The following is a 26,782-nucleotide window of genomic DNA, read 5'->3' on the forward strand; positions in this document are numbered from 1 at the left end:
CTTTTCATTTGCAATAGTTAACCCCAAACTTACTAGAAGAATAAATATTCTCATTTATCACATCCTAAGGTCTTTAGGCAAAGATTTACCACCAATGGGAAATTCAAAAGGAATTGGCTTATGGGCCGGTCAAACAGCTCCCAAGAGCCCAGCTGTGTGAACAGGTGCTACACCAAGGGGTGAAGCCAGCCTTCGAAAGGATGTACGGTAGTTTTAATCAGTCATTTCACTAGTCCATCCAAATGATAGCACATTAAAGAAAACTTTATAGGTAACTTTTTTTTTTTTTACTTTTTAAGTAACAATTTAAACATAAGTGGGAATGCAACTCTGCTCCCAGTTTTTACAACAGAAGTAATGTCTAAGAGATTAAGAACAGTTGTTGGGCAGGGCACTCACTTGAATCTGCTCACTTAGGAGGCAGAGGCAGGTAGATCTCTGTGAGTTCCAGGTCAGCCTGCTCTACAAACGGAGTTCCAATGGAGGCCAACCAGGGCTACACAGTGAGATCCTGTTTTACAAACAAAAACAAAATAACAACAAAACAATTTAACTTAAGTATCAGTCCTTATTAAGTATTACAAGAATACTGCTTCATATCTGTACAGGTAAATGAAGATTCAAAAGAATAAATACTATTAAGTAACAATGCCTTGAAGGTTGGATTCATGCAGTCTGGTGTGGTAAAAAGCATAATTTCTAAACCCAGTGTTGTCAAGGTCTCTTTGATTCTGTTTCCACCTACAAAATGAAGAAGCTGTACTAGATGACTCATTTGTGACATACTAACTTAAAATCTATCCAGTGCTCAGTGTCAGGACGATGGCCCTATGGCAAAGAGAACAATAAAAACCTGGAATGGACCATTTATAGCTTCTGGATGTTTCCCACAGTAGGTTTATGCCTCTAGAATAGTCTTACACTACTACAGACACACTTTTATTTTAGGCAAACAATCTCTGGTTTGCCCAGATCATCTGGAACCATTTTCTAAAGCTTTCCCTTCCCTTTTCTTCACATTCCCAGGAGCTGCTCCTTGGCTGGACAGTGTCTGATCAAGGGGGTGAGGCCCCTGATCTATTCGTTTCTTCCTCTAGTAAATAAGGAAAACAACACTTTTGGCAAGAGCCCAGGACCCTTAGTTCGCACAAGGCTCCTCAGAGGCTGTCGCTCTGCTTTCAGCTACAACGGGGAATAAACCTGGAGGTCTGCTGGGGCAATTTTGCTACTAACAGGGTATCAGTGCCTCATTAGAGATCTACGACTGACTTACCAGAAGATAAAGACTTATGTAATTGCTAACATACTTAGTTAGCTTACAAAAATAGACTATCTAACTAGAAAGTTCTAACTTCAGGTCTTTCTACATTGTCGTCTCTTCCTTCAGTTTCACTTCTCAGTCTGCAGCAGAGCCTTTTACCTTCTCTGTGCCAATTGCTTTACATTTCCCTGAAACACCCAGAAAGGCTTCATTCTTTCTCTCTGCTTCTGTTATTTGCATTATCATGGTCAACAAATACTTTCACAAAAGCATTCGAAATCACACAGAGACCCCTCCCTTCTTCCACATTCCTTCCATTTCCTGAGGGGGGATGGGGCAGGCGGAGGGGGTGGCTGGAACCTAACAAAGACAGGGCTGGTAGTCTAACTCTGGTTACAGAGTTTAGATGGCCAAGTTGAAAGTACTGAGTAACAACTGTTTTTTGCAGTTATTATGACTATATGGCTAATACTGAAATTCATTATCTCCAAGGTACTCTCACACGACAGTAATAACAATCCCAAGAATGAAGCTGCTTTATGCTAATCTTTGCAAAGTAAAGAAGCTATAATCCCACACTTAAATACACTTCTCAGGGCTTCTTGTGTTTTATTTCCAATTAGCCAAGCTCTTGGGATCTGGTATTTGCTGTGTGTACGTGTGTACTTGTGTTCTTAGGCAGGGTCTCACTATGTAGTTCTGTCTGGCCTGCAACTCAGAAAGATCCACTTGCCTCTGCCTCCCCAGTGCTGGGATTAAAGGTGGGAGCCACCAAGCCCTGCTGAGGTCTGGTATTTAAAATACTTATTTTATCTTTTACTTGTACCAATTGAAAAACTTTCCCCAAACTGAAGAAGTGACTCATAATTCACGAATTAAACAGTTTAAACTTAAAGGTATAATGAGGACTACTGTACAGTATGTAAAGCTGTATACACCACACACACAGGATGGAACTCCAGGACGCATGGCTGCCCTATTTACACATTTGCCGGCCTCTTCCCGACTAGCACCACTCTCCCACCCCCGATGTGTTTAAGCTACTTATTTTAAGTCACAGGAATATTCAATCTAAGAAAAGTATCTTATTAGAGTAATATAATTTCTTAAAGATAGCATATTTACACACATCTAACACATGAAAATACTCTGTTTTATACTAAATTTCAGGTTCAAATGAACTACAATACAGCACTTTGCCTTGTGTGCAGAGTGGAGATTGTTCAAACTGGGCTTCCAGAGTACTGCCCAGGCAGTGCTCACTAACGTCAGACCAGTCCAAATAGGTCCCATGATTGGGGAGGGTTCAGGAGCCAGGGGTAGGATGAAGAGTTTCTGTCAGCTGGTTTATACATCTACTCCTTTGATTAGAGACCCTTCCAAGACTATGGTGAAATCCTGAATGGTCTGCAGAATTCGGATAAGGGAGTTGACAGTCATGTGGTCTCGAAGAAGTGCGCTCTCTTCATACATTCGGGTGATGGCAGGACATTCTGCTAGCAATGGAATCCACTGTGGGAGCAGGTGATCCCTACAGATCCAAACAGAAACAGCATCTGAGCTCTAAGGAGTACATTGTAACTGGCCTTCCCTTGTGTCTTTCCTTTTAATTATCAGCCTATTGAAACAATCATACTACAATAAATTAGGAGTTTTCCTAGGAGCAGCTGTGGTGCACACACCTGTTCAGTCCAAGCACTCAGAAAGCAGATGAAGGCAGATCTGAGTTTGGGGCCAGTCTTGTCTATATAATGAGTTCCAGGCTAGTCAGAGCTACACAGTGAAACCCTGTCTCAAAATAAAATAAAATAAAAGTTCCCCAAGGAATCTTCTCCTGGGAGAAGGCTGAAGTTTTGGGTGCCGAGAGAGGAAGACTCACCCACAACAAAAACAAAAAAGGCAACTTGTCAGGTGACCTTGTAGGCCAGACTTGGAGCTTAGACAATGATGGGTAGGATGACATCTTGGTGGCACTGCTTTGTAGTTATGATCTCTTGTCTCCTATTCAATCCTTCCTCTCAAGTCAGGGCCCTATGATGGACTAGGAGTATATCTCTGTCTCTCTTCCCAACGTGGCTACACTGAATAATCTCCCACTTTCTGCTTCTCATTATTTTTTAAGAAACTTTACTTATATTTGTGTGCCTGTGTAGGTTTGTGGATGTGCACACAGTGCCTATGGAGGCCAGCAGTGGTCACACCCTCTGGAGTCAGGGTTACAGGTGGTTACTGGCTGGCTGACATGGGTGCTGGGACCTGAACTCTGGAAAAACAGCGAGTGCTCCTAACTGTGGCCATCTCCCCAGGCCACGTTCAGCCTGGATTCTTCTGTCTGTCTGCTCTCTCCATTATATCTACAGTAAAAATCTTCTCCACACATTAGTAGTCATCATCCTTTTAATTTCATTGTTCAGTTAATAACTTTGCTAATTAACTCAGTATTCCCCAGTACTCCATCTCAGTGTCCCTCTTAAACCCCTTCCTGAACAAGTGCTGGCGAGGCAGGCACTTATGCTGAGCCATTAATTCATCCTCTGCCTCTTCTGGTTTTGTTTCTTTCTTTTTGTGTGTGTGTGTGTGTGTGTGTGTGTGTTTTTTTAAATAAGCTCTCCTTCTTTAGTTCATTTTGGCATCAAATTTACCCAGAGAGATTGGGTTGGGTGTGTGTGTGGGGTGTGTGGGATGGGGGTGTGAGAAAGAAACACTACATGCTAGGAGGTGGTAGCGCAAGCCTTTAATCCCAGCACTCAGGAGGCAGAGCCAGGCGGATCTCTGTGACTTTGAGGCCAGCCTGGTCTGCAGAGCTGGCTACAGAGATCTGGGACGGGCATCAAAACTACACAGAGAAACGGAAAAAAAAAAAAAAAGAAAAAAAAAAGAAAAGAAAGAAATACTAAATGACTGAATGAGTTAAGGTAGACATTCATTAGTTTATTTCCTTTAATTTCTTTTTCCCCCTGACACATGATTTCTCTGTGTAGCCCTGGCTGTCTTGGAACTCACTCTGCAGACCAGGCTGACCTTAAATTCACAGAGATCCCCCTGCCTCTGCCTCCCAAGTGCTGAGATTGAAGACATGCACCACCATCTACCCGCTTCCTTTAATTTTTCTTATATTACTACTAGTATTATAAATATTTTTGGTGGTGTTGGGGGTAGAACCCAGGGTCTTGCGCACTTCAGATAAGCACTCTACCACTGATTTACTTTCAAGACTGTTCACTTAAAAAAATAAATTATCAGGGCTGGCAAGATCAATCAGTGGGTAAAGGTACTTGCTGCCAATTCTGATTGAACCTTGGTTCCCACATGGATTCTCAAAAATTGTCCTCTGACCTCCATATAGATTCCTGACATACCCCTTACCCCCACCCCGTCTCCTAGACAGACACACACACACACAAACACAGACACACCCATCCACATACCAAACAGATAAACAAATGTTTAAAAAAACAAAACAAAACCAAAAAGCTATTAAGAAAACCCCAAAAACAGAAAACATACACCATGATGGCACACACCGTTAATTCCAGCACTCAGGAGGCAGACTTAGGTGAATCTCTGAGTTTAAGGCCAGCCTGGTCTACAAAGCAAGTTCCAGGGCAGTCAGAACTATACAGAGAAATCTTGTCTCAAAAAACCAAAAAAAACCCAAACCAAACCAAAACAAGAACAACACAAAACAAAAAGAATTCCAGCATAATTAACAACCACTTAAAGCCTTTCTCTTTTTCTAGCTGTAAAACTACAATATCCTAGGAATCTTGCCAGAAACCCTATTTATAGGGAAAAGGCATATCTTAAACCCATTACTGCACACCTAGTGGACTCCTGATTTTACCTTATCAGACTGTAATTTCATATAGGTCATCTCCAGAGCTACCCTATAATCTCAATTTTACAAAAAAAAAAAAAAAAAAAAAAAAAAAAAAAAAAAAAAAAAAAAAAAAAAAAACCACAGAGAAAAAGGGGGGGGAAAGTAATTTCTTACTTTCTTTTCTTTGGTTTTTCAAGGCAGGGTTTCTCTGTGTACCTTTGTGCCTGTCCTGGAACTCACTCTGTAGCCCAGGCTGGCCTCAAACTCACAGAGATCCGCCTGCCTCTGCCTCCTGAGTGCTGGGATTAAAGGCGTGTGTCACCACTGCCCGTCTAAAAACCTTTTGAGATGTAACTTGAGACCCACCAAAATGGTGTATATGGCTAATGCTAAAACAGTTATTTGAAGCTTTTCCTTGAGAAGCCTGAAGCCCAAACCCATATCGGGCACATCTCACTTTCTACAATTCTCCCTTGAGAGAGCCCATACTCTATATTCAAGTATTTATCTTATTTCTTTACTTAAGTGTGTCTCTTCCTTCTAATCCTTATGTCTAAGATCTATATTAAGATATATTTTGGCCGGGCGGTGGTGGCGCACGCCTTTAATCCCAGCACTCGGGAGGCAGAGGCAGGTGGATCTCTGTGAGTTCGAGGCCAGCCTGGTCTACCAAGTGAGTTCAGGAAAGGCGCAAAGCTACACAAAGAAACCCTGTCTCGAAAAAACCAAAAAAAAAAAAAAAAAAAAAAAAAAAAAAAAAAAAAAAAAAAGATATATTTTTTATTTTTTTTTATTATCAAGACATTTTCTGTTCATTTTACATACCAACCACAGATACCCCTCTCTTACCTCCTCCCGCAGGATATCTTTTTTCAAAAAAATGCTTTCTTTTTAAAATTATTTTAAGCCAAGAATGGTGGCACATGCCTTAAAACCCAGCACTCTGCAGAGGCAGGCAGATCTCTGTAAGTTTGAGGCTAGCCTGATATACAAAGCAAGTTCTAGGACAGCTAGGGCTACCTAGAGAAACCCTGTCTTGAAAAACATAAAGCAAAACAAACAAAAACAATAAAATTATTTTAATTTTTACTGAACTTATTTATTCTTCCTTCACACCTCCCTTTTCCCCCGCCCCTCCACCCATGCTGTGGACTGAACCTCGGTCCTTGTACACACTGGTTAAGGGCTCTACCACGAAGCCCCATCTCTGGTCATTTTTTCATATCTTTAGACAGTGTCTCACTAAATTCCCTAGTCTGGTCTTGAACTTGCTCTGTAGCCAAAGCAATAGCTAAACTTGTGTCTGCCTTTGCCTCCTGGAGAGCTGGTATTACAGACCAGTGCCAGGAGGATTGGCTATTTTCTGACTGTGATTTTGGGATAGTTTGCTAATGTATTTGGGCCTCATCTATTTCCTATTTTTTCACTTATAAAGTAGGTAGATGGGGCTGGAGACCGCTCAGTGTTTAACAGCACTTGTTGCTTTTGCAGAGGATCCAGGTTCAGTTTCCAGGACTCACATGGTGCTCACAACTAACTCTAGCACCCTCTTCTGGTTTCTGCAGGCACCAGGCACTTAGCACATACACACATGTAGGCAAAAGAACATATATCTGTTTATTTATTTTTGGCTTTTAGTGACAGGACTTTGCTGTAACCCTGGTTGTCCTGGAACTTGATTTGTGGACCAGGCTATCCTTGAACTCAAAGATCTTCACATCTCCGTTTCCTGAGTGCCAGGATTAATGGTGTGAGCCACCAATGTTGGGATTCTGCTCCTTACATCACCAGTGTGCACTGGTGATTACGTGCACACAGCATGGCCATGCAATCAGCGCCGTGTGTGGTGTAGCTCTGGCATGTTCACAGGAACCCTTAAAAAGCCGGACACTGACCCCTCCTCTCCCCTCCTCCCCCACTATCTCTCTCTCTCTGCTCTCTGCACGTGCTTCTCCCCAGGCCTGGTTCTTTTGTGTCCCCCCCCCCCCCCCCCAATAAAGCTCTGATACTGGGTTTTGTCATGGCTGGTGCCTTGTGACCTTCTGCACGTAACCAGTGCCACTTATCATTCTTAACAACCATCCCCAGCAAGGTAACTCATTTACACACAAAATAAAAATACAGAAATCTTTTTAAGAAATGGGTAAATCAGTTGCTACTGTAACAAAAAGGTACCCAGAACACAGCACTCTCATGCATGATAACAGCTGGAAAGAAGAAACCCAAGAGAAATGGGCATAACCTGGGGTGACTTTCAAGGCTCATGTTACCTACGGAACACACCTAAGGAAGGCATTACATGGCTCTGTACCTTGCTCCGAGGCAAACTAGGATCTGGAACTTGCCGTCCTTCCCCATGCTCCTGGGTGCGGTGTTGATAGCGTTCACGTAGTGGCAGAAGGCTTTGCACGGTGATTTCTGAATGAGTACGTCATCGTCACTGTCTAAAATCTGGTCAGTGGTTTCAAAGTAAGCCACTGCTTTCTCTGAGGAAGACAAGCAGAATCACACCACACCATAGCAGTTATATATAGAAATGTCAAAACCATCATCTAATTTATCCTGGAAACTCTGAGGCGTGGCCTCATAGTCAGTCCTCTAATCCAAATCACTGATTTCGGAATGAATTACAGAGATCTGTGGTTCATGACAGAACAGCATGATTCCTGGTACTGGGATTAAAGTCGAGTGCCAACACTGCCTGGCAGTAATTTATTTTCTAATCAAGACCACATTCCAGAGGGCCAGAAGGTTTATTCTTTTTAAATACCTTCATGAAACAGAATTTGGCATTAAAAAACAAAAGAGAGAAAAGAAAAGGAGCCAAGAAAGGGAAGGAAGAGAATTATCTCTAAGAGTAGACCCTTCCAGGAATAACAACACAGTGACCATTTGACCGTCAAGACAGTGCCCTCTTCTAGAATGGCTGCCTTCAGTTAGATTATTAAATGGACCTAAACAGGCCTTGTGGAGTATTGACTAAATCTGAGAAGAGAGATGTAGCATGCAGACATCAGAGTCAGGAGTAGTAAAATTCTAAACTTTCCAGAAAAGGGGAAAAACCACTCTTAGATGCCTTGTCAATTTCCCTTTTCTTTGTTTGAAAGTTTGGAGTTCATGTACTCCTACTTTACAAACACAAAATGGCTAACTGAACCTTTAAAGAAAATGGGAGTTCTAGAATTCTACATACCTAAAGAAAAAAAAGTCACAAAACTCAGGATGCTTTTTAAAAGGTTTATTTAATTTTTTAAGATTTATTTATTTATTATGTATACAGTGTTCTGCCTGAATATACACCTTCCTGCCAGAAGAGGGCATCAGATCTCATTATAGATGGTTGAGAGACACCCGTGGTTGTGGAATTCTGCACCTCTGGAGGAGCAGCCAGTGCTCTTAATCGCTGAGCCATCTCCCCAGCCCCTTTAAAAGATTTTTTTAAATCTTTATTTTATGTGTACGGGGGCTTTGCCTGCCTGTATGTCTGTTTATGTACCATGGGAGTACAGTACCTTCAGATGCCAGCAAAGGACAACACATGCCCAGAACTATAGTTAAAGAGAGTTGTGAGCCATCATGTGGATGCTGGGAACTGAACCCAGGACCTCTGGAAGAGCAGCAAGTGCTCTTAACTGCTGAGCCATCTCTCCAGGCCCCTCCTTTATTTTATTAAATACTTATTTTGTGTGTGTACGTGTAGGGGACTTGGGGGAGTCAGTTTTCTCTCCACCTTGTAGGGCCTGGGATCAAACTCAGGGCCTCTACTAGCTGAGCCCTCCTGGCCCCAAACACACTCGTGTATTATTACTTTTTTTATTAATTTTGGCTTTCTGAGTTTTTTTTTTTTTTAAAAAGATTTATTTATTTATTATGTATACAGTATATATGACTGCAGGCCAGAAGAGGGCACCAGATCTCAATACAGATGGTTGTGAGCCATCATGTGGTTGCTGGGAACTGAACTCAGGACCTCTGGAAGAACAGTCAGTGCTCTTAACCTCTGAGCCATCTCTCCAGCCCGGCTTTCTGAGTTTTTAAAGAAACATTTTGGTGGCTTTATAATAACATAAATCTACTGAATTTACCTACGAAGTCCCAGATGAAGACATTCTTGTGAAAGATGCGGGCAGATTTGAACCCATGATGGAAAACTTGTTCCAGTGCAGCAACCAGGCCGTTTTCTCCGCAGAGCAGCACTGTGAGGCTTCCTCTCTGTAAACCATAATGTTAACACAGTGACAAGGGAATTCTGCTGCTTCTATGATTAAACAAAACAAAAACAAAAACAAACCGAGCAACACTAGAGGGGCTGGAGAGATGGCTCAGTGGTCAAGGGCACTGGCTGTTCTGAGAGGACCTGCGTTCAGTTCTTATCACTCACACTATGGCTCACAGCCATCCTTAACTACAGTTTCAAGGGAACCAATGCTCTCTTCTAGCTTCCCAGGCATCAGGTACACGTGGTACACAGACATACATGCAAGTAAAACACTTATACATATGAAATAAAGCAGTGCCCCACCCCCAATAATACCACACTAGAGAAACAAGAGCTGAGGGTAGCCATGTGGGGGTGGTGCATGACTTTAATCCCAGAACTCATGAGGCAGAGGCAGGCGGATTTCAAGTCCAACTGGTCTATAGAGCGAGTTCCAGGATAGCCAGGGCTATACAGAGAAACCCTGTCTCAAAAAAAAAAAAAAAAAAAAGCCCACCATACATATAGTTTTATTGCCCCCATAATACCTCCTTCTCAGGTTTGTGAAAGTGTTTCACAATATTGTTCACAGCTTCTCCAATTCCTTCCTGGATCTGTCCAGCATTGGGTTCTGCAAAATAATTAATAGTGTCTACATTTTGTGAGAAATAAATAAACCCAAATACTATGGGATATTTAGCTGTAGGTCTCTGCAGGAAAAACTTCATCCAAACAAGCTAGCTTTTCCAGAGACCCCATGGAATTTGCCACTGGACAAAATGGCCAAGTTCAAGGGCTTGTGATGCACTGGAAAAGAATACAAGAGATCCTGAGACTCAAATCACAGCCACACTGCCTGCAAACTATAACTCAAGACAAGTGTCTAATTTCCTCTGGCTTTTCTCAAATGAAAATAATTGAAAAACAAAACAAAACCAAAAACCAACAAGCCAACAAACATTCCTCCCTGAGAAAATAGAAAGATATTCAATGCAATCACCTGTCAGAGTTCCTATCATGAAATGTCACAACTCTCCAGATGTGAGGGGTGAAGTGGGAAGACTCCTTCCCTTCATCATTACTCAAGAGGCTCCTGGCCGAGAATCTTGTAGGTGTATGCTAAGGCATCTAAGGCTCTCGATGACCTGTGTGAAATTCTGCTGGTTTAAGGGAAGAGGCCAGATACCATGTGGTGCCCTGGCTAGAAGTCAGGCTTTCCTCCCTTCCGGACTGGTCACTCTCCTTGTTCCATTCCCCCAGTGAGCACCTGTTCATCTATGCTTCTTTCTAGACAGACTGGAATCACTGTGGTGGTTTGAATAAGAATGACCCCAACAGGCTCATATATTTGAATGCTTGATCCTGGTGGAACTGTTTGGGAAGGACTAGGAGGAGTGGCCTTGTTAAAGGAAGTATGTAACTGATGAAGCCGACACCATTCCCAGTTACAGCCCCACCTCTGCCTCAAGATTGTGGTTCAAAGTATAAACTTTTGTCTATGCTTTAGTGCCATGCCTGCCTGCCACCATGCTTCCTCCCAGACTGTCATGGATTCACCCCCTGAAACTATCAACTCCAAATTAAATGCTTTCTTTTAGAATTTGCCTTGGTTATGGTGTTTTTAATCACAGCAACAGAAAAGTAAGACAAAACCACCTTGTCTACCACATACTAAGACTAGTTCATTTATTTTTAGGGTCTTATGTAGTTCAGCTGGCATCAAACTCACTATGAATTTGAGGATGAGGATGGCCTTGTACTTCTGATCCACCTACTTTGTTATCTTCAACAGTGGAATTATGAACATGAGCCACCGTGCCTGGTTTATGTGATGCTGAGAACTGAACTAAGAACTTGCTTTTTGCTACACAAGCCCTCTACTGACAGAGATATTACATCCATGTGGTGGTCTGAATTAGAATGGTCTCCACAGGCTCATATGTTTGAATGTCTGGTTCCCAGTTGGTAGAACTGTTTATGAAGGAATAGGAGGTGTGGCCTTGTTGGAGGAGATGTGTCACTGAGGATGGGCTTTGAGGTTTCTAAGATTTATTTATTGACGTATATGGGTGTTTTGTTTGCATGCACATCATCTGCACATCAGAAGAGGGCATCAGATCCCATGAGACTACTGTATAGATGGTTGTGAGCCACCACGTGAGTGCTGGGAATTGAACTCTTAATCATCTTTCCAGCCCTGTGGGGCTTTTAGGTTTCAAAAGCCCATGCCAGGCCCAGTTTCTCTTTCTGTCTCCATCTTGTGAATCAGATGTGAGCTCTAAGGCACTGCCCAGCGCCATGCCTGCCAGCCTGTCACCATGATTGTGGACTAACCCTCTGAAACTATAAGCAAAGCCCCAATTAAATGCTTTTTCTTTTCTTTTCCTTCTTTCCTTTTTTTTTCTTTCTTCAAGTCAGGGTTTCTTTGTGTAGCCCTGGCTATCCTGGAACTCTCTCTGTAGACCAGGCTGGCCTAGAACTCAGAGATCTGCCTGCCTGCCTCCTGAGTGCTGGGATTAAAGGAATGTGCCACCACTGTCCAGCTTAAATGCTTTTTCTATAAGTTGCTTAGGTCATGGTATTTTGTCATGGCAATAGAGCAAGCAGTAACTAAGACAATCTTCAACCCCAAGAATAGTTGCAAAATAAAAAAGGGTAAGCAAATTTTATCTAGAGTCAGAAGAAGCAGGTAATAAGAGAAAAATGGGGTGTGTGTGAGTTGGTTGTGGTAGTGTATACCTTTAATGATAGTATTTGAAAGGCAGAGGTAGGCAGATCTCTGTGAGTTCAAGGACAGCCTGATTTACACAGTGAGTTCCAGGCCACACACTTACAGGGTGAGACCTGCCTTAAAAAAAAAAAAAAGGTGTATGTGCAGCTTGCAACCATCTGTAACTACAGCTCCAGGGGACTCACTACCTTCTTCTGGCCTTCAAGGGCACCCCCCAACACACATACACACAAATAAAATAAAACATATCTTTAAAGGGGGAAGGAAGTTGTTTAGTACTAGAGCTTATGCTTAGCACACACAGCTTTCCTTTCGTAGAGACTAAGTGATCTGACGGTTTCTTAGGCTAGGCATGGTAGCACATACCTTTAATCCCAGCATTTGGGACACAGAAGCAGGTACAAACTCAAGGCCAGGCTGGTCTACACAGTGAGTGCCAGGCCAGCCAGGCATAGTGAGACCTGTCTCAAAAATAAAAGATGTGTGTGTGTGTGTGTGTGTATGTGTGCGCGTGCGTGCGTGCGTGCGTGTGTGTGTGTGTGTGTGTGTGTGTGTGTGTGCGCGCGCGCGCGCGCTCGCGCTCTTGCACATGTGAAGGTACTGGGTGTCTTCCTCTAACAATCTACCCTGTTTTTTGAGACAGGGTCTCTCACTGGCCTCAGAGCTCACCTATTGGTAGGCTGGGTAGTAAGCTTTAGGAATCCATGGGTGCTGGAGATCTGAACTCAGGTCCTCAGGCTTGTGCAGCAAACACTTGACCCACGTTCCCGATTCCATCCACCTTATTTATTTTTTAAAAATTCATTTTCTCTCCAAACAAACCCTTGAATCTTGCTTTTTAAATATTATTTTTATTACTTTAGTTATGTGTATGTATGTGTTTGGGGTCAGGTATGTACATATGAGTGCATTTTGCATGCAGAGGCCAGAGGTGTGATCCCTCTAGGCTGGAGTTCTAGGTGGTTGTGAACTGCCTGATGTGGATGCTGGGAATGGAACTCAGGTTCTCTGGAAGAGCAATATGTGCTCTTCACTGCTGAGCATCTCTTCAGTCCTCATCTACCGTAGTTTTTTTTTTTTTAATAATTTATTTATTTATTTATTTATTTATTTATTTTATGTACACTGGTGTTTGCTTTCATGTATGTCTGGGGTCTCCTGGAACTGGAGTTACAGACAGTTGTGAGCTGCCATATAGGTGCTGGGAATTGAACCCAGGTCCTCTGGAAGAGCAGTCAGTACTCTTAACTGGTGAGCTATCTCTCCAGCTCCCTACCTCAGTTTTTTGAGACAGGGACTCTTACTGAACCTGGTGCTCATCAATTTGGCTGGTCTGGCTGGTCAGTGAGTTCTATCTCTACCCTTGCCCCAATGCTATCCTGCTCTGGGCTTACAGATGCATGCCTGAAGCTTTTCCCATGGGTATTGGGAATCGAACTCAGATCCTTATGCTAGGGAAGAAGGCACTCTACCTTCTGAGTCATTCCCCATGCCCTTCTTTTTTAATCTCCCCACCACGATTCATGAACACAACTGTCTTCTAGAGAATGGGTCACAGAAGCCTTCGCTGTGAGGCACGCCAGAGACAACTCACTGGCAGTCTTTCCTGTGAGTGAAGTAATACTCAGTCTCCTGGTTGTCGTGGGAGACTTCTGCTGTGGGGGAGTCCGACACTGCTTTCCCAGGTCTTCATCTGAAGCTGATGTCATCAATTCTCCAATAAGAATTCTCTCCAGGCTTCCATCATCGATGCCTTTCCCCAGCCACCGCCCACATGGGAATCTGATAGGGTAAGGAAAAAAAAAATTTTTGATTTAAAATCTTTTGATTCTTTGTTGTTTTTGTGAACTTATTCTAGTCTCCAGAGATCACATGAATCTACATTTTTAAAACCAGATTTTTGTTTTGTTTTCATTTTGAGATGGGGTCTTACTCTCTTGCTAAGGCTACCCTAGACTTACTATGTGAAGGCACTCAGGCTGGTCTCTAACTCCAGGTAAGCTTCACTTTCTGGAGTCCTGGGGTCACAGGTATGACATCATGACTGGCTTCCACTAGTTTTAAAGATTTAAACATGGCATTGCAGGTGAAGTTCATGATGCTAATATCTGAGGATTGTTTATTTTGTCATGAAAAATTTCAAATATAGTAAAGTAGAGGCCAGATAGGTGTGATAATATATGCCTTTAATTCTAGCACTTAGGAGGCAGAGCTCAGTGAATTCCAAGACAACTCGGTCTATTCCAGTGCTACATAGAGAGAACATATATAGACATACTCTTTTTTTTTTCTTAAAGATTTATTTATTTATTATGTATACAGTGTTCTGCCTCCATGTATGTCTACAGGCAAGAAGAGGGCATCAGATCTCATTACAGATGGTTGTGAGCCACCATGTGGTTGCTAGGAATTGAACTCAGGACCTCTGGAAGAGCAGTCAGTGCTCTTAACCTCTGAGCCATCTCTCCAGCCCTAGACATACTCTTAAATGTAGAAAAATGTTATTTTATATGTATGAGTGTTTGTCTGCATGCATGTCTGTGTGTCATGTGTATGCCTGTGCCTGCAGAGGCCAGAGTGTGTCCTGGATCTCTGGAACTGGAGTTGCAGACAATTGTGATCTGCTATGAGGGTGTTAAAAACTGAAAGCTTCAAGTCCTCTTAAACAGGAAGCTATTTCTCTAGCCTCTACAATCTTTTTTTTTTTTTTAACCAAAGATTAAATATTTCTTCTTATTCATGTGTATGTATATATGTATGTCTGTGCATGTGTGCATTTGTGTGTGCTTCTGTGCACATGTGTGCAGATGCATGTGAGTACCCATGGAGGCCAGCAAAGGCACTGGATATCCCAGGGCTGTAGTTACAGGTAGTTGTAAGCTACCTGAGGTGGGTGCAGAGATCTGAACTTGGGTTACTTGGAAGAGTACTAAGTGCTCTTAATTGCTGAGCCATCTTTTCAGCTCCAATATTTTTATTATTATTATTATTATTATTATTATTATTATTATTATTATTATTATTGTCTCCATGTAGCCTTGGCTGTTCTGGAACTCACTTTATAGACCAGGTTGGCCTCAAACTCACAGAGATCTGCCTGTCTCTGCATCCTGAGTGCTGGGATTTAAGCACCCACACCTGGCCAACTTTATGTACTATAAATAGAACAAAATAATACATCCCCCCAAAAAACTAGTTCAGGGGCAGTGGGAAGGCTTTAGGAAGATTTAAAACATTTTGTTACCTAAAGAGCTTTGAGACAAAGAATTCTGCTCCTAAGTCTATTTACTCACCTATATGTATGTCCTGTGATTTCATTTCTCACCATGACACAATCCACTAGCCATTTAGCTAACAGTCCAGAGTTATCGTGGCCAATCTGAACAGTAGTGAGCTTTCCCAGGTTCTGGCACTGTAGAGACAGGACCACAAATTATTCTGTACTCAATTCTTTTCTATTCCCTTTGCTTTGGCAGTGGACTCTGGCTCAATCTAATACTTACAGAGACCTACTCTGTACAATGTGCTAAGTTTAATACCATAGACAGCCTCCATGTATTCTTTGCTCTCAGGGACTTTCATACAATGAGACAGGAGATGGACAATGACTACCAAATGGGGTGGAGTGCTTGAGGTGCTGGACTAGAAATGTAAACAAGTCTTTGAAGAATGCTGGAGAAGGAACATTTACTTCTATTTGGGGAATCAAGAAACACAATCACTGACAATGATTTATGTCTTAACTGAAGGGTAAAAGGATTTCAGCAAGTAGGGGAAGGTCTTACTTAGATTGACTTACAGCAAAGAGCCGATTTAAAAAATCACTAACTGATAGTTCAGTGGTAGAGTGCTTGCAGAGCATGGTCGAGGCCCTGATCTATTAGAAAAGTTTAAAAAGCTATTTGGAAAAATCATCTTACCTACAAGGGATATATTCTCAGACTCCCAGTATGTGCATGAAATGCCTTAATATCAAACCTACATATACTGTATTTTTCCTATATGCATTGCAATGTTGCCACACATACCAGAGTTTTTCCATGTTTTATGGTCTGGATCCTTCTCTGCAACACTACTCTTATGCTATGGGGCCACTAATAAGTGAAATAAAGGTTACATAAACAAGAGCAACTCCCACACCTAAATAGCTAATCTGATAACCTGAATTCTTACTAAGTAACAAATGGGAGGGTAGCACATACATGTCATGTTAGACAAAGACAGAATTCATGGCTGACACAGGAACAGCACAGATTTCATTGTGCTATTTATAATGGTTTACAATCAAAAAACTTATAAATTATGGACTAAGGGTATAGCTCAATGGTAGAATTCTTGCAGATCATGTGTAAGGCCCTGGGTTTGTTCCACTGTAACAAAAACCAAGAATGTGTAAACAACTCCTACACTCAAAATTTTTAATTTCTGCTTTGTTTCTGAGACAGTTTTGTTATGTAGCCCAGGATGGCTTTGAACTTGCAGCATTCTTCTGCTTCTATCTCCTGAGTGCTGGGACTCTAGGTATGTGCCACCATGCCTGGCTCTTTATTTTTATTTTTTTGCTTTTTGAGACACAAACTCATGTAACCCAGGCTGACTTCAAACCTGCTATGTAGCTGAGGATGGCCTTGAACTTCTGACCTTCCTGTCTCTGCTTCTCAAGTGCCAAGGTTATAGGAATACACCACATGCTCAGCTTTTACGAATTTTTGTTTTTGGAATGTTCCACTTTATATTTTTGGACTACAATTAACACCAGGTACCACAACTGTAGAATGTGAAATTATGAATGAACTGTAGTTATTAGTGTCCTTGCTGGCCCTTTGTGGACAAGTACAAAAAGCAATGGTAAGAGGAATTGCAAAAAATGGATGCTAATTAAATTCTGACTTAAAAAATCTGATAATGAGAGGATCACAGACTGACTATAAGCTGGACTGAAACATCAGAGCTGCAAATTTTAAAAGCATTTGTCGTCTTTGTGTATCAATGAAAGGCATCATGTGACCCAGCTGAGAAATGTAGCTACAAGGAGAGAGAGAAAGAAGATGGGACTTACAATACAGTTTTTGTTCCACAACTGGTAGGCTAAAAAAAACCAAGGTTTTTAACTTTTACACACAAATAGATATGAGTCTGCCACATACATAAAACCAAATGGACCATTGGGCTATGGATTATGATTCCAAGTGAAAATGGCTATTCCTGGGCCCCAAGGAACTTGGATGAGCATAGAACATTCAGTTATTACTATTTCTCTCCTGAAATACAAAGAGGTTATTTTAATCCTCAAATATTAGGAACAACCTGAATATGGGTTCAAACATATGGAAATACTCTACTAGAGCGCATGCCTTTAATCCCAGCACCTGGGAGCCAGAGGCAGGCAGATCTCTGAATTCAAGGCCAGCCTGGTTCACAGAGTGAGTTCCAGGGCAGCCAGGGCTGTCACATAGAGAAAACCTGTCTTGAAAAACAAAACAAAACAAAACAAAATTCTATAAATGCTGCTTTGTGCTTCAAAAGCCATAAGCATGGACATCAGTTCCCTGGTCTTAGAGAACCACTTCAGGGGAAGCATGTATTTAACATTCTTTGTTTGCCATGTTCTGTGTTAGGCACTGGGAATCAAGGAACAGGACCTGGTAAAGCCTACCACAGTAGAAAAATAGGGTGTAACAATGAAAATAGAAAGCAAACTAGTGTAAGCCTCTTGAGACAATAAGGATATAACAAATGACCCTATATGTTTGCATGCTCCTTTATTTCATTTGTTTCAATGAAAAAGCAAAACCAGAGTTCTTCTAAAGAACTCAAAAGGCATTAGCTAACCCACCTCAAAAGTCATCTCAAGCAGGTTTTTTGGAATCTGCATTACTCCTGTGTCTCCTAGCTCTCCTGAGACACAGATCCACGGGTTTGATGTAATGATCGCATTGCTCAGCTTTTTAATTGGAATGATCACTGATCTATAAGGAATCACTGAAAGAAAAACACAGAAGTGAATTAAAAAAAAATCACAACTATCCAGAACTAGATGCTTTTAAGATATACTTTGCCATTTATTTATTTATTTATTTATTTATTTATTTTTATTTTTTTATTTATTTATTTATGGAGGCAGGGTTTCACTGTGTAGCTTTGGAGCCTGTCCTAGAACTCGCTCTGTAGACCAGGCTGGGCTCAAACTCACAGAGATCTGCCTGCCTTTGTCTCTCAAGTACTGGGATTAAAGGTGTGCGCCACCACCAACCAGCTATTTTATTTTATTTTTATGTGCATGGATGTCTTGCCTGCATGCATGTATGCACACCACATCTGTGTTAGTGACCACCAAGGTCAAAGGATAGAGTCAGACTCCTGGAACTGGAGTCATAGTACTAGAGTTATGTGGGTGCTGGAAACTAAACCTAGGTCCTCAGCAAGAACAAGTGTTCTTAGGCACTGAACCATCTCTTTAGCCTCTGATATTTGGCTTTTTATGATCAATTTTTAAGATATACTCATGAGGGCCAGTGAAGTGGCTCAGTGGTTAAAGGTACTTGTCATCAAGCCTGACAGCCTGAGTTCAATCCTGTGCACAGTGGAAAGAGAGAACCAATTCCTATAGAATGCTAGGATTAGGTTATTGAGGTAACTCATATGCACAAGGAATTTGGGAGAGCCAGATGTGCTGAGATATACATGAAGCCTTTCCAATGGCCTCACCACTAGATGTCGCCATGGCATCATGGACCTTGGCTAAATGTAAAAGTATGAGAAAATTTGGAATTTAAAGCAGAAATCATGTAAGAATGCTGCTGTTGGCTCACTCATGGGTTCACACTTAGCTAGCTTTTTTATACAGCCTGGGATCACCTGTGCAGGTGCAATGCAACCCACAGTGGGCTGGGACCTCTTACATCAATTTACAATCAAGGCAGGGACACACACACACACACACACACACACCCTAACGGACATGCCTACAATCAAGGCAGGGACAGACACACACAGACACACACACACACACACACACACACACACACACACACACACACACACACCCCCTAACGGACATGCCTACAGGCTAACAGGATCTGGGTAAGTCCTCAACTGAGACTCCCTTCTTCGGCCATATAAAGCTGCCAGTTAAAGTAACCAGGGTGCTTACCTCTTGGTGGACAAGCCCAGTTCAGCATCCCTCTAAGGTTTCTGCTTTAAGAATTTACCCAGGAGGCTGGAGAGATGGCTCAGTGGTTAAGAGTACAGGCTGCTCTTCTAGAGGACCTGGGTTCAATTCCCAGCGCTTACACAGCAGCTCACAACTGTAACTCCAGTTCCAGGGGATCTGACACCATCATAACAATTCTTGCCCTGACTTCCTTCAATGATAGACTGTAACCTCTAAACTGGAATAAGCTCTTTCCTCTTCTAGTTTGCCTTTGGTCATGATATTTGTCATGGCCACAGAGAGGAAACGAGGACACCAGAGTACTTCTTTATACATTCCAATGTCTCAACTCAAAGTTTCTCAGATAAAGAGAAACCTACAGACACAGAATATTTTAGACGTTCTTAGGCATTTTACAATTGTGTATGTGATGTGCCTGAGTGAGTGTTGGTACATGTGTGTCATGGCTCATGTACATAGGTTAGAGGACAAGTCTCAGAATTGGTTTTCTTTCCTCCTTTCTATAGGTGCCAGGGACTGAACTCAGGTCACTGGGATTGTGTGCAAAGTGCCTTGTTCTGCTGAGACATCTTGCTAGTTCTTTGTTTGTTTGAGACTTGATTTATGTATCTCATTCTCGCCTTGAAAAGAGCTGAGAATGACCATGTTTTTAGCCATTTTAAGTCACCTTTCTTTTCTTTTACAATCTTTAAAAAAAACATTTGTGTGTGTGTGTGCCTATACTTGTCACCTTGGCGTGTTGTGAATGTGGATTCTTCCCACACAGAATATACACTGTCCTCTTTGAGTAGTGATACACTGTACATGGTCCAAATGGCAGCATACACAGATGAGGGTGGAAAAGAAGGTCCGGAAAGTAAGACAGCTTCATTGGTGCATGTGTAAAGCTCAGAGGACAACTTCTGGGAATCGTCTCTTTCTAGTTAAACTCAGGTTGTCAGGCTTTGGGGCAAACGCCCTCACCCCCTGAGCTGTCTTGCTGGCTCCCCCTTTCTTCTGAGATAGAACTTTCCTGTGTAGGCTAGGCAAGCCTTGAATTTTTGATCTTCTTGCCTTAGCAGGGTTTATAAGAGCTACATGTCCAGTCTTCAGACTTTTTCTTTTGATTTTTTGAGACAGGGTTTCTTTGTGTAGCCTTGGCTCTACTTGAAATCACTCTGTAGACCAGGCTGGCTTCCGCTTCCCGAGTGCTGGGATTAAAGGCGTGTGCCCCCACCGCCTTGCTAGACTTTTTAAAAACACTGCTAGGGATTAAAGCCATATTTTCACACATGGTAGGCAAGAGCACTACAACTGAGTTATAGTTTTACCTTTAACAACTTAGATTCTTACACATGTACTAACTGAATGAACAATTATTAGGTTATTACTTATTATAGACATTTTAAGTTGGCCCTATTAATGCCCACCCCAACTCCCTTTTTCCTTATCTGCTTCTTCCAGAGACCAAAAATCAAAGCCTGCATAATTCTAGCCAGTGAAATGGCAGTGATGTTTCCTGAGATTTTGGAGAGACTATGCCTTTTTTTTTTTTTAAACAAAACAAAACAAAACAAAAAAAAAAAACAACCACCACCACCACAGACTACAGCTCTATGCATTTCTCATTTGTCCTAGGTAACATTTTCTGTCACAGATTGGGTTTTGTGGAGAGCAGATGCTGAGACAGAAATGAGCATACACGGTGCTTGCTCCTAGGATCAACCTGTGAAGAGGAAATCAAGACGGAGAGCGAAATGTAGAGCTTTGCTGAGGTCTCAACAAAGCCTTCCACTGCTACAGTGAGCTGTGAGATAGTCCTTTGATTAGGACGCAGGCTGGTTCTGGCAGGAACTAACAGCCCAGGGTAGGTTCCTTCTCCCCCCACACCTCCCACCCGGCCCCCCATGGGGTTTCTCTGTGTAGCCCTGGCTGTTCTGGAACTCACTCTGTAGACCAAGCTAGCCTCAAACTCAGCTATCTGCCTGCCTCTGCCTCACTAGTGCTGGGATTAAAGGTGTGTGTCACCACCTGGCTAGGGTAATTCTTTCAGTGAGGTATTTACACAGGCTGGCAGCAGAGGGCTGGGGAAGTCCCCGACATTCCTAAATGGAGATTGAGGGGTTATCAGTATCCTCCATGTATTATGATAGATTTCACTTTTGGAAATATGAATACTTTTATTCCAAGAGTGACTTGAGAACTTCCCCACCCCTCAGTTTTGTTTGTTTGTTTGTTTTGTTTTGTTTTTGAGAAAAGGTCAGGATATATAGCCCACACTCACTGGTTTTGAACTACTGGCAATTTTCTTGTTTCAGCCTCCTGAGTGTGCGGATTACAAGCATTTGCCACCATGCCTGCTCACCTGGAAACTGTTCACTTAAGAGTCAATTCTCCACACTTACTGATAGTGGTGAACACACTGGTAAAGCAGAAATAGTCCACAGCATTGAGGGACAGCAGATGGTAGAGAAACTGCTCTCTTTCTTCTTCACAACGTAGAAAAGCATAACGCTTATAAAGCTTCCTGAAAAAGGTTAAGACAAGCACAAAAAAGAAGTTACAATATTCATTCTTAAAACTCATGATTTAGAATTAATAGCTTTCTGAGCCTGTGAGCTGGTTCAGTGGGTAAAGGCACTTGCTGCCAACTCTCATGACCTGAGACCCACATGGGGGAAGGAGAGAACACGACATCCAGGAACATCCATAGGTTATCCTCTGATTTCCACACATGCACCGTGGTGCTTGTATACATGCATTTGAACAAAATAAAAAACTAAAGATCAACTAATCAAACAAACAAAAAACCCCTCAAACCTGGGGCTGGTGAAGTAGTGAAGTGGTTAAGAGCACTGACTGCTTTCCAAGACATGGATTTGATTCCTAGCACAAACATGGCATTTCATAACTCTAATTCCAGTCCCAGGGAGTTGGGCATTCTCCTATGAGCTCCTGCGGCACTGTAAACATGTGGGGCACACACACACATCCAACATTCACTTCACCATGCAGGTGCTGGGATCTGAACTCAGGTGTGCTGAAGAGCTGTACTCGTAAGTGCTGAGCCATTCCTCTGGCCCCTTCTACTCTGTTTTTTTTTAGTGTTTCCATTGGACCTGGAGGCCATTGATTCAGCTAGAATGGCTGGTCAATGGGCTCTAGGAATCCCCCTGTTTGTGCACCAGCCTTCCACACCAAGGTGGGATTACAGGCTTGTGCTACCGCATCTGGCTTTTCTCTGTGTAGGTGCTAGGGATCTGAACTTGGGTCCTCATGCTCATACGGCAGGCATTTAATTGACTAAGCCATTTCTTCTGCTTCCATTTTTATTTTAATTATGCAGTCCAGGCTGGCCTCAAACTTGTTATATCGCGAGGATTATCTTGAATTTCTGGTCCTCCTGTCTACAACTTTAGAGTGCTGGGATTATAGGTATGTACCATCAGAACAATAATTTGGTCTTTGGCTGTTAAATCTGGTGTGCTCTCTCAGAAATAATCAAACATTCTACAAAGGTATTTTCTTTTTTGAGAGTTAGTATGTACAGTGTCCTGCCTGCATATCAGAAGAGGGCACCAGATTCCATTAGAGATTTGTCTGTGAGCCACCATGTGCTGGGAACTGATCTCAAGACCTCTGGAAGAACAGCCAGCGTTCTTAGCCTCTGAGTCATCTCAGCAGTCCCACAAAGATATTTTCTTATTTTCTTTCTTTCTTCTTTTTTTTTTGTTTTTGTTTTTGTTTTTGTTTTTGTTTTGTTTTTTTCGAGACAGGGTTTCTCTGTGTAGCTTTTGGAGCCTGTCCTGGAACTTGCTCTGTAGACCAAGCTGGCCTCGAACTCACAGATATCTGCCTGCCTCTGCCTCCCGAGTGCTGGGATCAAAGGCATGCGCACCACCGTCCAGCTTTTTTTTTTTTTTTTGACAAAGATATTTTCTAAAGCACACCTGTTATAAAGAATGCACATGTTCATGAATCAGGATTTATGATGAAAGTGCTAGTTTGTCAGTTTATTTAATTTCCTTTGTAAGCACAAGTCACAGAAACAAATGTCTTGAAAAGCAGAGTCTTACTTGGTCAGTGGTTGGTTAGAGAGCAACTGCTTGAGATGCTGAGACAAAAGCTTCTTTTCTAGAGACAATCTTATCCATGCCCGGGCTCGGCCAACATCAGTCTTGATCTCACTCATGTTTTGAACATGCCTAAAAATCAGTACCAACAAGAAAATTTATTTTGCATTTAAATACATTTTGTTTTTAGACAACCTATATGAAATGATTTTTTCTTTAAATAATGTATCCCATTCAATTCAAATAAATCACAGTCAAAATAAAAGTTCAAAATGACATCAGTCCCCTTTTTTTTGACATCAGTGTCTTTTTTTTTTTTTTTTTTTTTTTGAGACAGGGTTTCTCTGTGTAGTCCTGGCTGGCCTCAAACTCACAGAGATCCCCCTGCCTCTGCCTCCCAAGTGCTGAGATTAAAGGTGAGTGACACCACCACCCAGTTTAGTCCCCTTTGTCCTAAGTTCTGGTGTTACATGATGACAAGCAATACCCAGTCATGGGGAGGAAGACAGGCCAAAAATTACTGTCCAATTTGTTAACATTTTTCCATTTCTAAATTATCCTTAAAGAAAGTCATATATAGGATCACACCTACTTTACAGTAGTTTAGGAGAGCAACCATGCCATCTAGATTCATGGTTTTTTTTTTTTTTTTGGTTTTTCGAGACAGGGTTTCTCTGCATAGCTTTGCGCCTTTCCTGGAGCTCACTTGGTAGCCCAGGCTGGCCTCGAACTCACAGAGATCCGCCTGGCTCTGCTGGGATTAAAGGTGTGCGCCACCACCGCCCGGCTTTAGATTTATGTTTTTACAAATAAAAAACTGGTAACTATTGAAATTAGCAAGGATGTGCTTAATTTGCTCTTTATCCCCAGTCATAAAAGACTAGGAGAGATTTTTTTAAGGATAACTTTAAGCTAGAAAAGAACCAAAAAGTATTAACTATACTGGGCCCAGAAAAGCTCTTTTATATTTTTAGATGAAGAATGGGTAATACACATTTTTTTGTTGTTTAATTTTTGAGACAGGGGATCACTATTTAGCCCTAGCTGGCCTGGGACTCATCATGTAGGCCAGGTTGGCCTCAAACTCACAGATCCATTTACCTCAGCCTCCCAAGAGCTGGGATAAAAGGCATATTTCACTATGCCTAGCCTGGGTAATATATTTTTTTGTTTGTTGGTTAGTTTTGTTTTTCGAGACAGGGTTTCTCTGCATAGCCTTGCCTGTCCTGGAACTCTTTGTAGACCAGGTTGGCCTAAAACTCAGATATCTGCCTGTCTCTGCCTCCTGGGATTAAAGGCATTCATCACCACTGCTGTAACACACATTTTGAGGGCAGGTTAAAGCTTCTCAGATTCAGCTATCAAATGGTTTTGTTTTTATTCTCTTGGCTAGTCTGGAACTCAAGATTTAGTTGCACATCAGAACTGACATTTCATTGGGCGTGGTGGTACACGCCTGTAATCCCAGCACTCAGGAGGCAGAGGCAAGCAGATCTCTAAGAGTTCCAGACTAGCCAAGAGAATAAAAACAAAACTATTTGATAGTCAAGTTGCATTCTGTTTGTTTTGAAGATTTTAATTATGTGTGCATATGGAGGTGGAGGGTGTATCTTTGCACATGAGTTCAGGCGTTCAAAGAGCCCAAGAAGACAGTATTAGATTACCTAGGGCTGGAGATGCAGACATTGCAAACTGCCTTGACACAGGTGCTGGGAACCAAGCTCAGGTCCTCTGCAAGAACACTATAGACTGGGACTGAGAGCACTGACTGCCCCTCCAGAGGACCTGGGTTCAATTCTCAGCTCCAACATGGCGGCTCACAGCTGTCTATAACTCCAGTTCCAAGGGACCTGACACCCTCACCCAGACATACACACAGGCAAAACACCAATGGACATAAAATAAAAATCAATCAATTAAATTTTACACACACACACACACACACACACACACACACACACACACACACACACACAGAGAAAGAGAGAGAGAGAGAGAGAGAGAGAGAGAGAGAGAGAGAGAGAGAGAGAGAAAATAGAGTATGCTTTTAACCACTGAATCATCTCTCCAGGCCCTCAAGATCTTATTTGAAGTAACCGCTTTAGTTGCTTTGTACAGCATTAGAGGAGACATGCAGTACTGCATTGATTTTTTTATTTGTTTTTTGGGGACCGGGTCTGTTTATGTAGTCCTGGCTGTCTTAGAACTTGCTATGTAGACCAGGCTGGCCTAGAACTCATAGAGATCCACCTGCTGCTGTGCCACCACACCTGGCAATGTGTTGATAAATCTTAAAACTTGGAAAGGGAAAGACTTAGAAAACTACGTGACCAGTATCAACTAATGTTATATATATGTATAAGTTAGAATTCTATGTAGAAATCAATGCTGGATCCAGCAGGAATGAATTTATTTTCTTAAGCAGTTTTCCTCACAGCAGAGAAAAGGAAGATCAGAAAAGAAGACAAGGTAAATAGTAAAAACCAACTCCAGTGAAAAGTCTTTGTTAGCATGACTCATCACAACACACACACATACACATCCACACACACACATCCACATACCCACACCCTCTCCCCTCACATCCACACCCATACCCCCCTACACACACACAACACACATGCACACACCCACACCCTCTCCCCCCACCCCCCCAAACACACACATAGCAAGGTGACTAGTACTTGTAATCCTTGGAGTTTTCTAGCTAGCCCACCTAGCCCAATTGGCAAGGTCTATGACAATGAAAGAACTTGCATCAAAAAACAAAGTTGATGGTGCTTAAGAAAAGACATGAGAGGCTGTCCTTTGGCCTACACACACACACACACACACACACACACACACGCACGCACGCACGCACACATATATGAACACACACACAAATTACACCAACAAAGTACACCTTTAAAGAAAAGTTGTAAGTGGCTTTTAGTTTTTTTGTTTTGAGACAGGGTCTCTCTAATTTGGCCCTGGCTGTCCTAGAACTCATTATGTAGACCAGGCTGGTCTCAAACTCACAGAGATCCCCTGCTTCTACTTCCAAGTGTTGGGATCAAAGACACATACCACCACAAAAGGTACAAAAGTCTTTTCCCCCCCTTCTTTTCTTTTTTTTTTTCTCAAGATTTATTTTTATGTGCATTGGTGTTTTGCCTGCATGTATGTCTGTGTGAGGATAGCATATTCCCTAGAACTGGAGTTATAGACAGTTGTGAGCTGCCATGTGGGTAGGCAATTGAACCCAGGTTCAATTCTAGAAAGAGCAGCCAATGCTCTTAAGTGCTGAGCCATCTCCCTAGCCCGGGAACAAAATGTCATTAAGTATTACAGTTACTTTATATTCTTTGTACACACATTTTAAACTCTGATATCTTAAGTGTTGACTAAATATTGTGTTTAAAATGTTTATAAGAAAAAAGCCTCACCTTTTTCATTCTTTTTTTTTTTTTTTTTTGACAGAGTTTCTCTGTGTTGTAACAGCCCCAGTTGTCCTGGAATTTGCCTTGTAGACCAGGTGGCCTTGAATTCACAGAGACCCATCTG

General features: G+C 42.1%; 1 protein-coding gene across 4 annotated transcripts in view; it reads right to left on the minus strand.

Moving 5' to 3' along the window:
* Positions 1 to 2,393: 2,393 nt before the first annotated feature.
* Dennd5b (DENN domain containing 5B) overlaps positions 2,394 to 26,782 on the minus strand; it is a 134,740-nt gene continuing 110,351 nt past the window's right edge. For 3 of the 4 annotated variants that reach the window (XM_042274386.2, XM_016005199.3, XM_042274384.2), the window contains 9 exons: positions 23,240 to 23,368; positions 21,569 to 21,690; positions 17,847 to 17,992; positions 15,304 to 15,422; positions 13,605 to 13,792; positions 9,828 to 9,910; positions 9,167 to 9,293; positions 7,393 to 7,567; positions 2,394 to 2,792 (listed from right to left, as the gene is read on the minus strand). In XM_042274386.2, the coding sequence (XP_042130320.1) occupies positions 2,609 to 2,792; positions 7,393 to 7,567; positions 9,167 to 9,293; positions 9,828 to 9,910; positions 13,605 to 13,792; positions 15,304 to 15,422; positions 17,847 to 17,992; positions 21,569 to 21,690; positions 23,240 to 23,368 (1,273 nt within the window). In that variant the 3' untranslated portion in view covers positions 2,394 to 2,608. Of the gene's footprint in view, positions 2,793 to 7,392; positions 7,568 to 9,166; positions 9,294 to 9,827; positions 9,911 to 13,604; positions 13,793 to 15,303; positions 15,423 to 17,846; positions 17,993 to 20,765; positions 20,890 to 21,568; positions 21,691 to 23,239; positions 23,369 to 26,782 lie in introns of those variants that run through there. The other variant, XM_042274388.2, reaches the window with a different exon arrangement.

The sequence above is a fragment of the Peromyscus maniculatus genome, chromosome 3 (genome assembly GCF_049852395.1).
Source record: "Peromyscus maniculatus bairdii isolate BWxNUB_F1_BW_parent chromosome 3, HU_Pman_BW_mat_3.1, whole genome shotgun sequence".
NCBI lineage: Eukaryota > Metazoa > Chordata > Mammalia > Rodentia > Cricetidae > Peromyscus > Peromyscus maniculatus.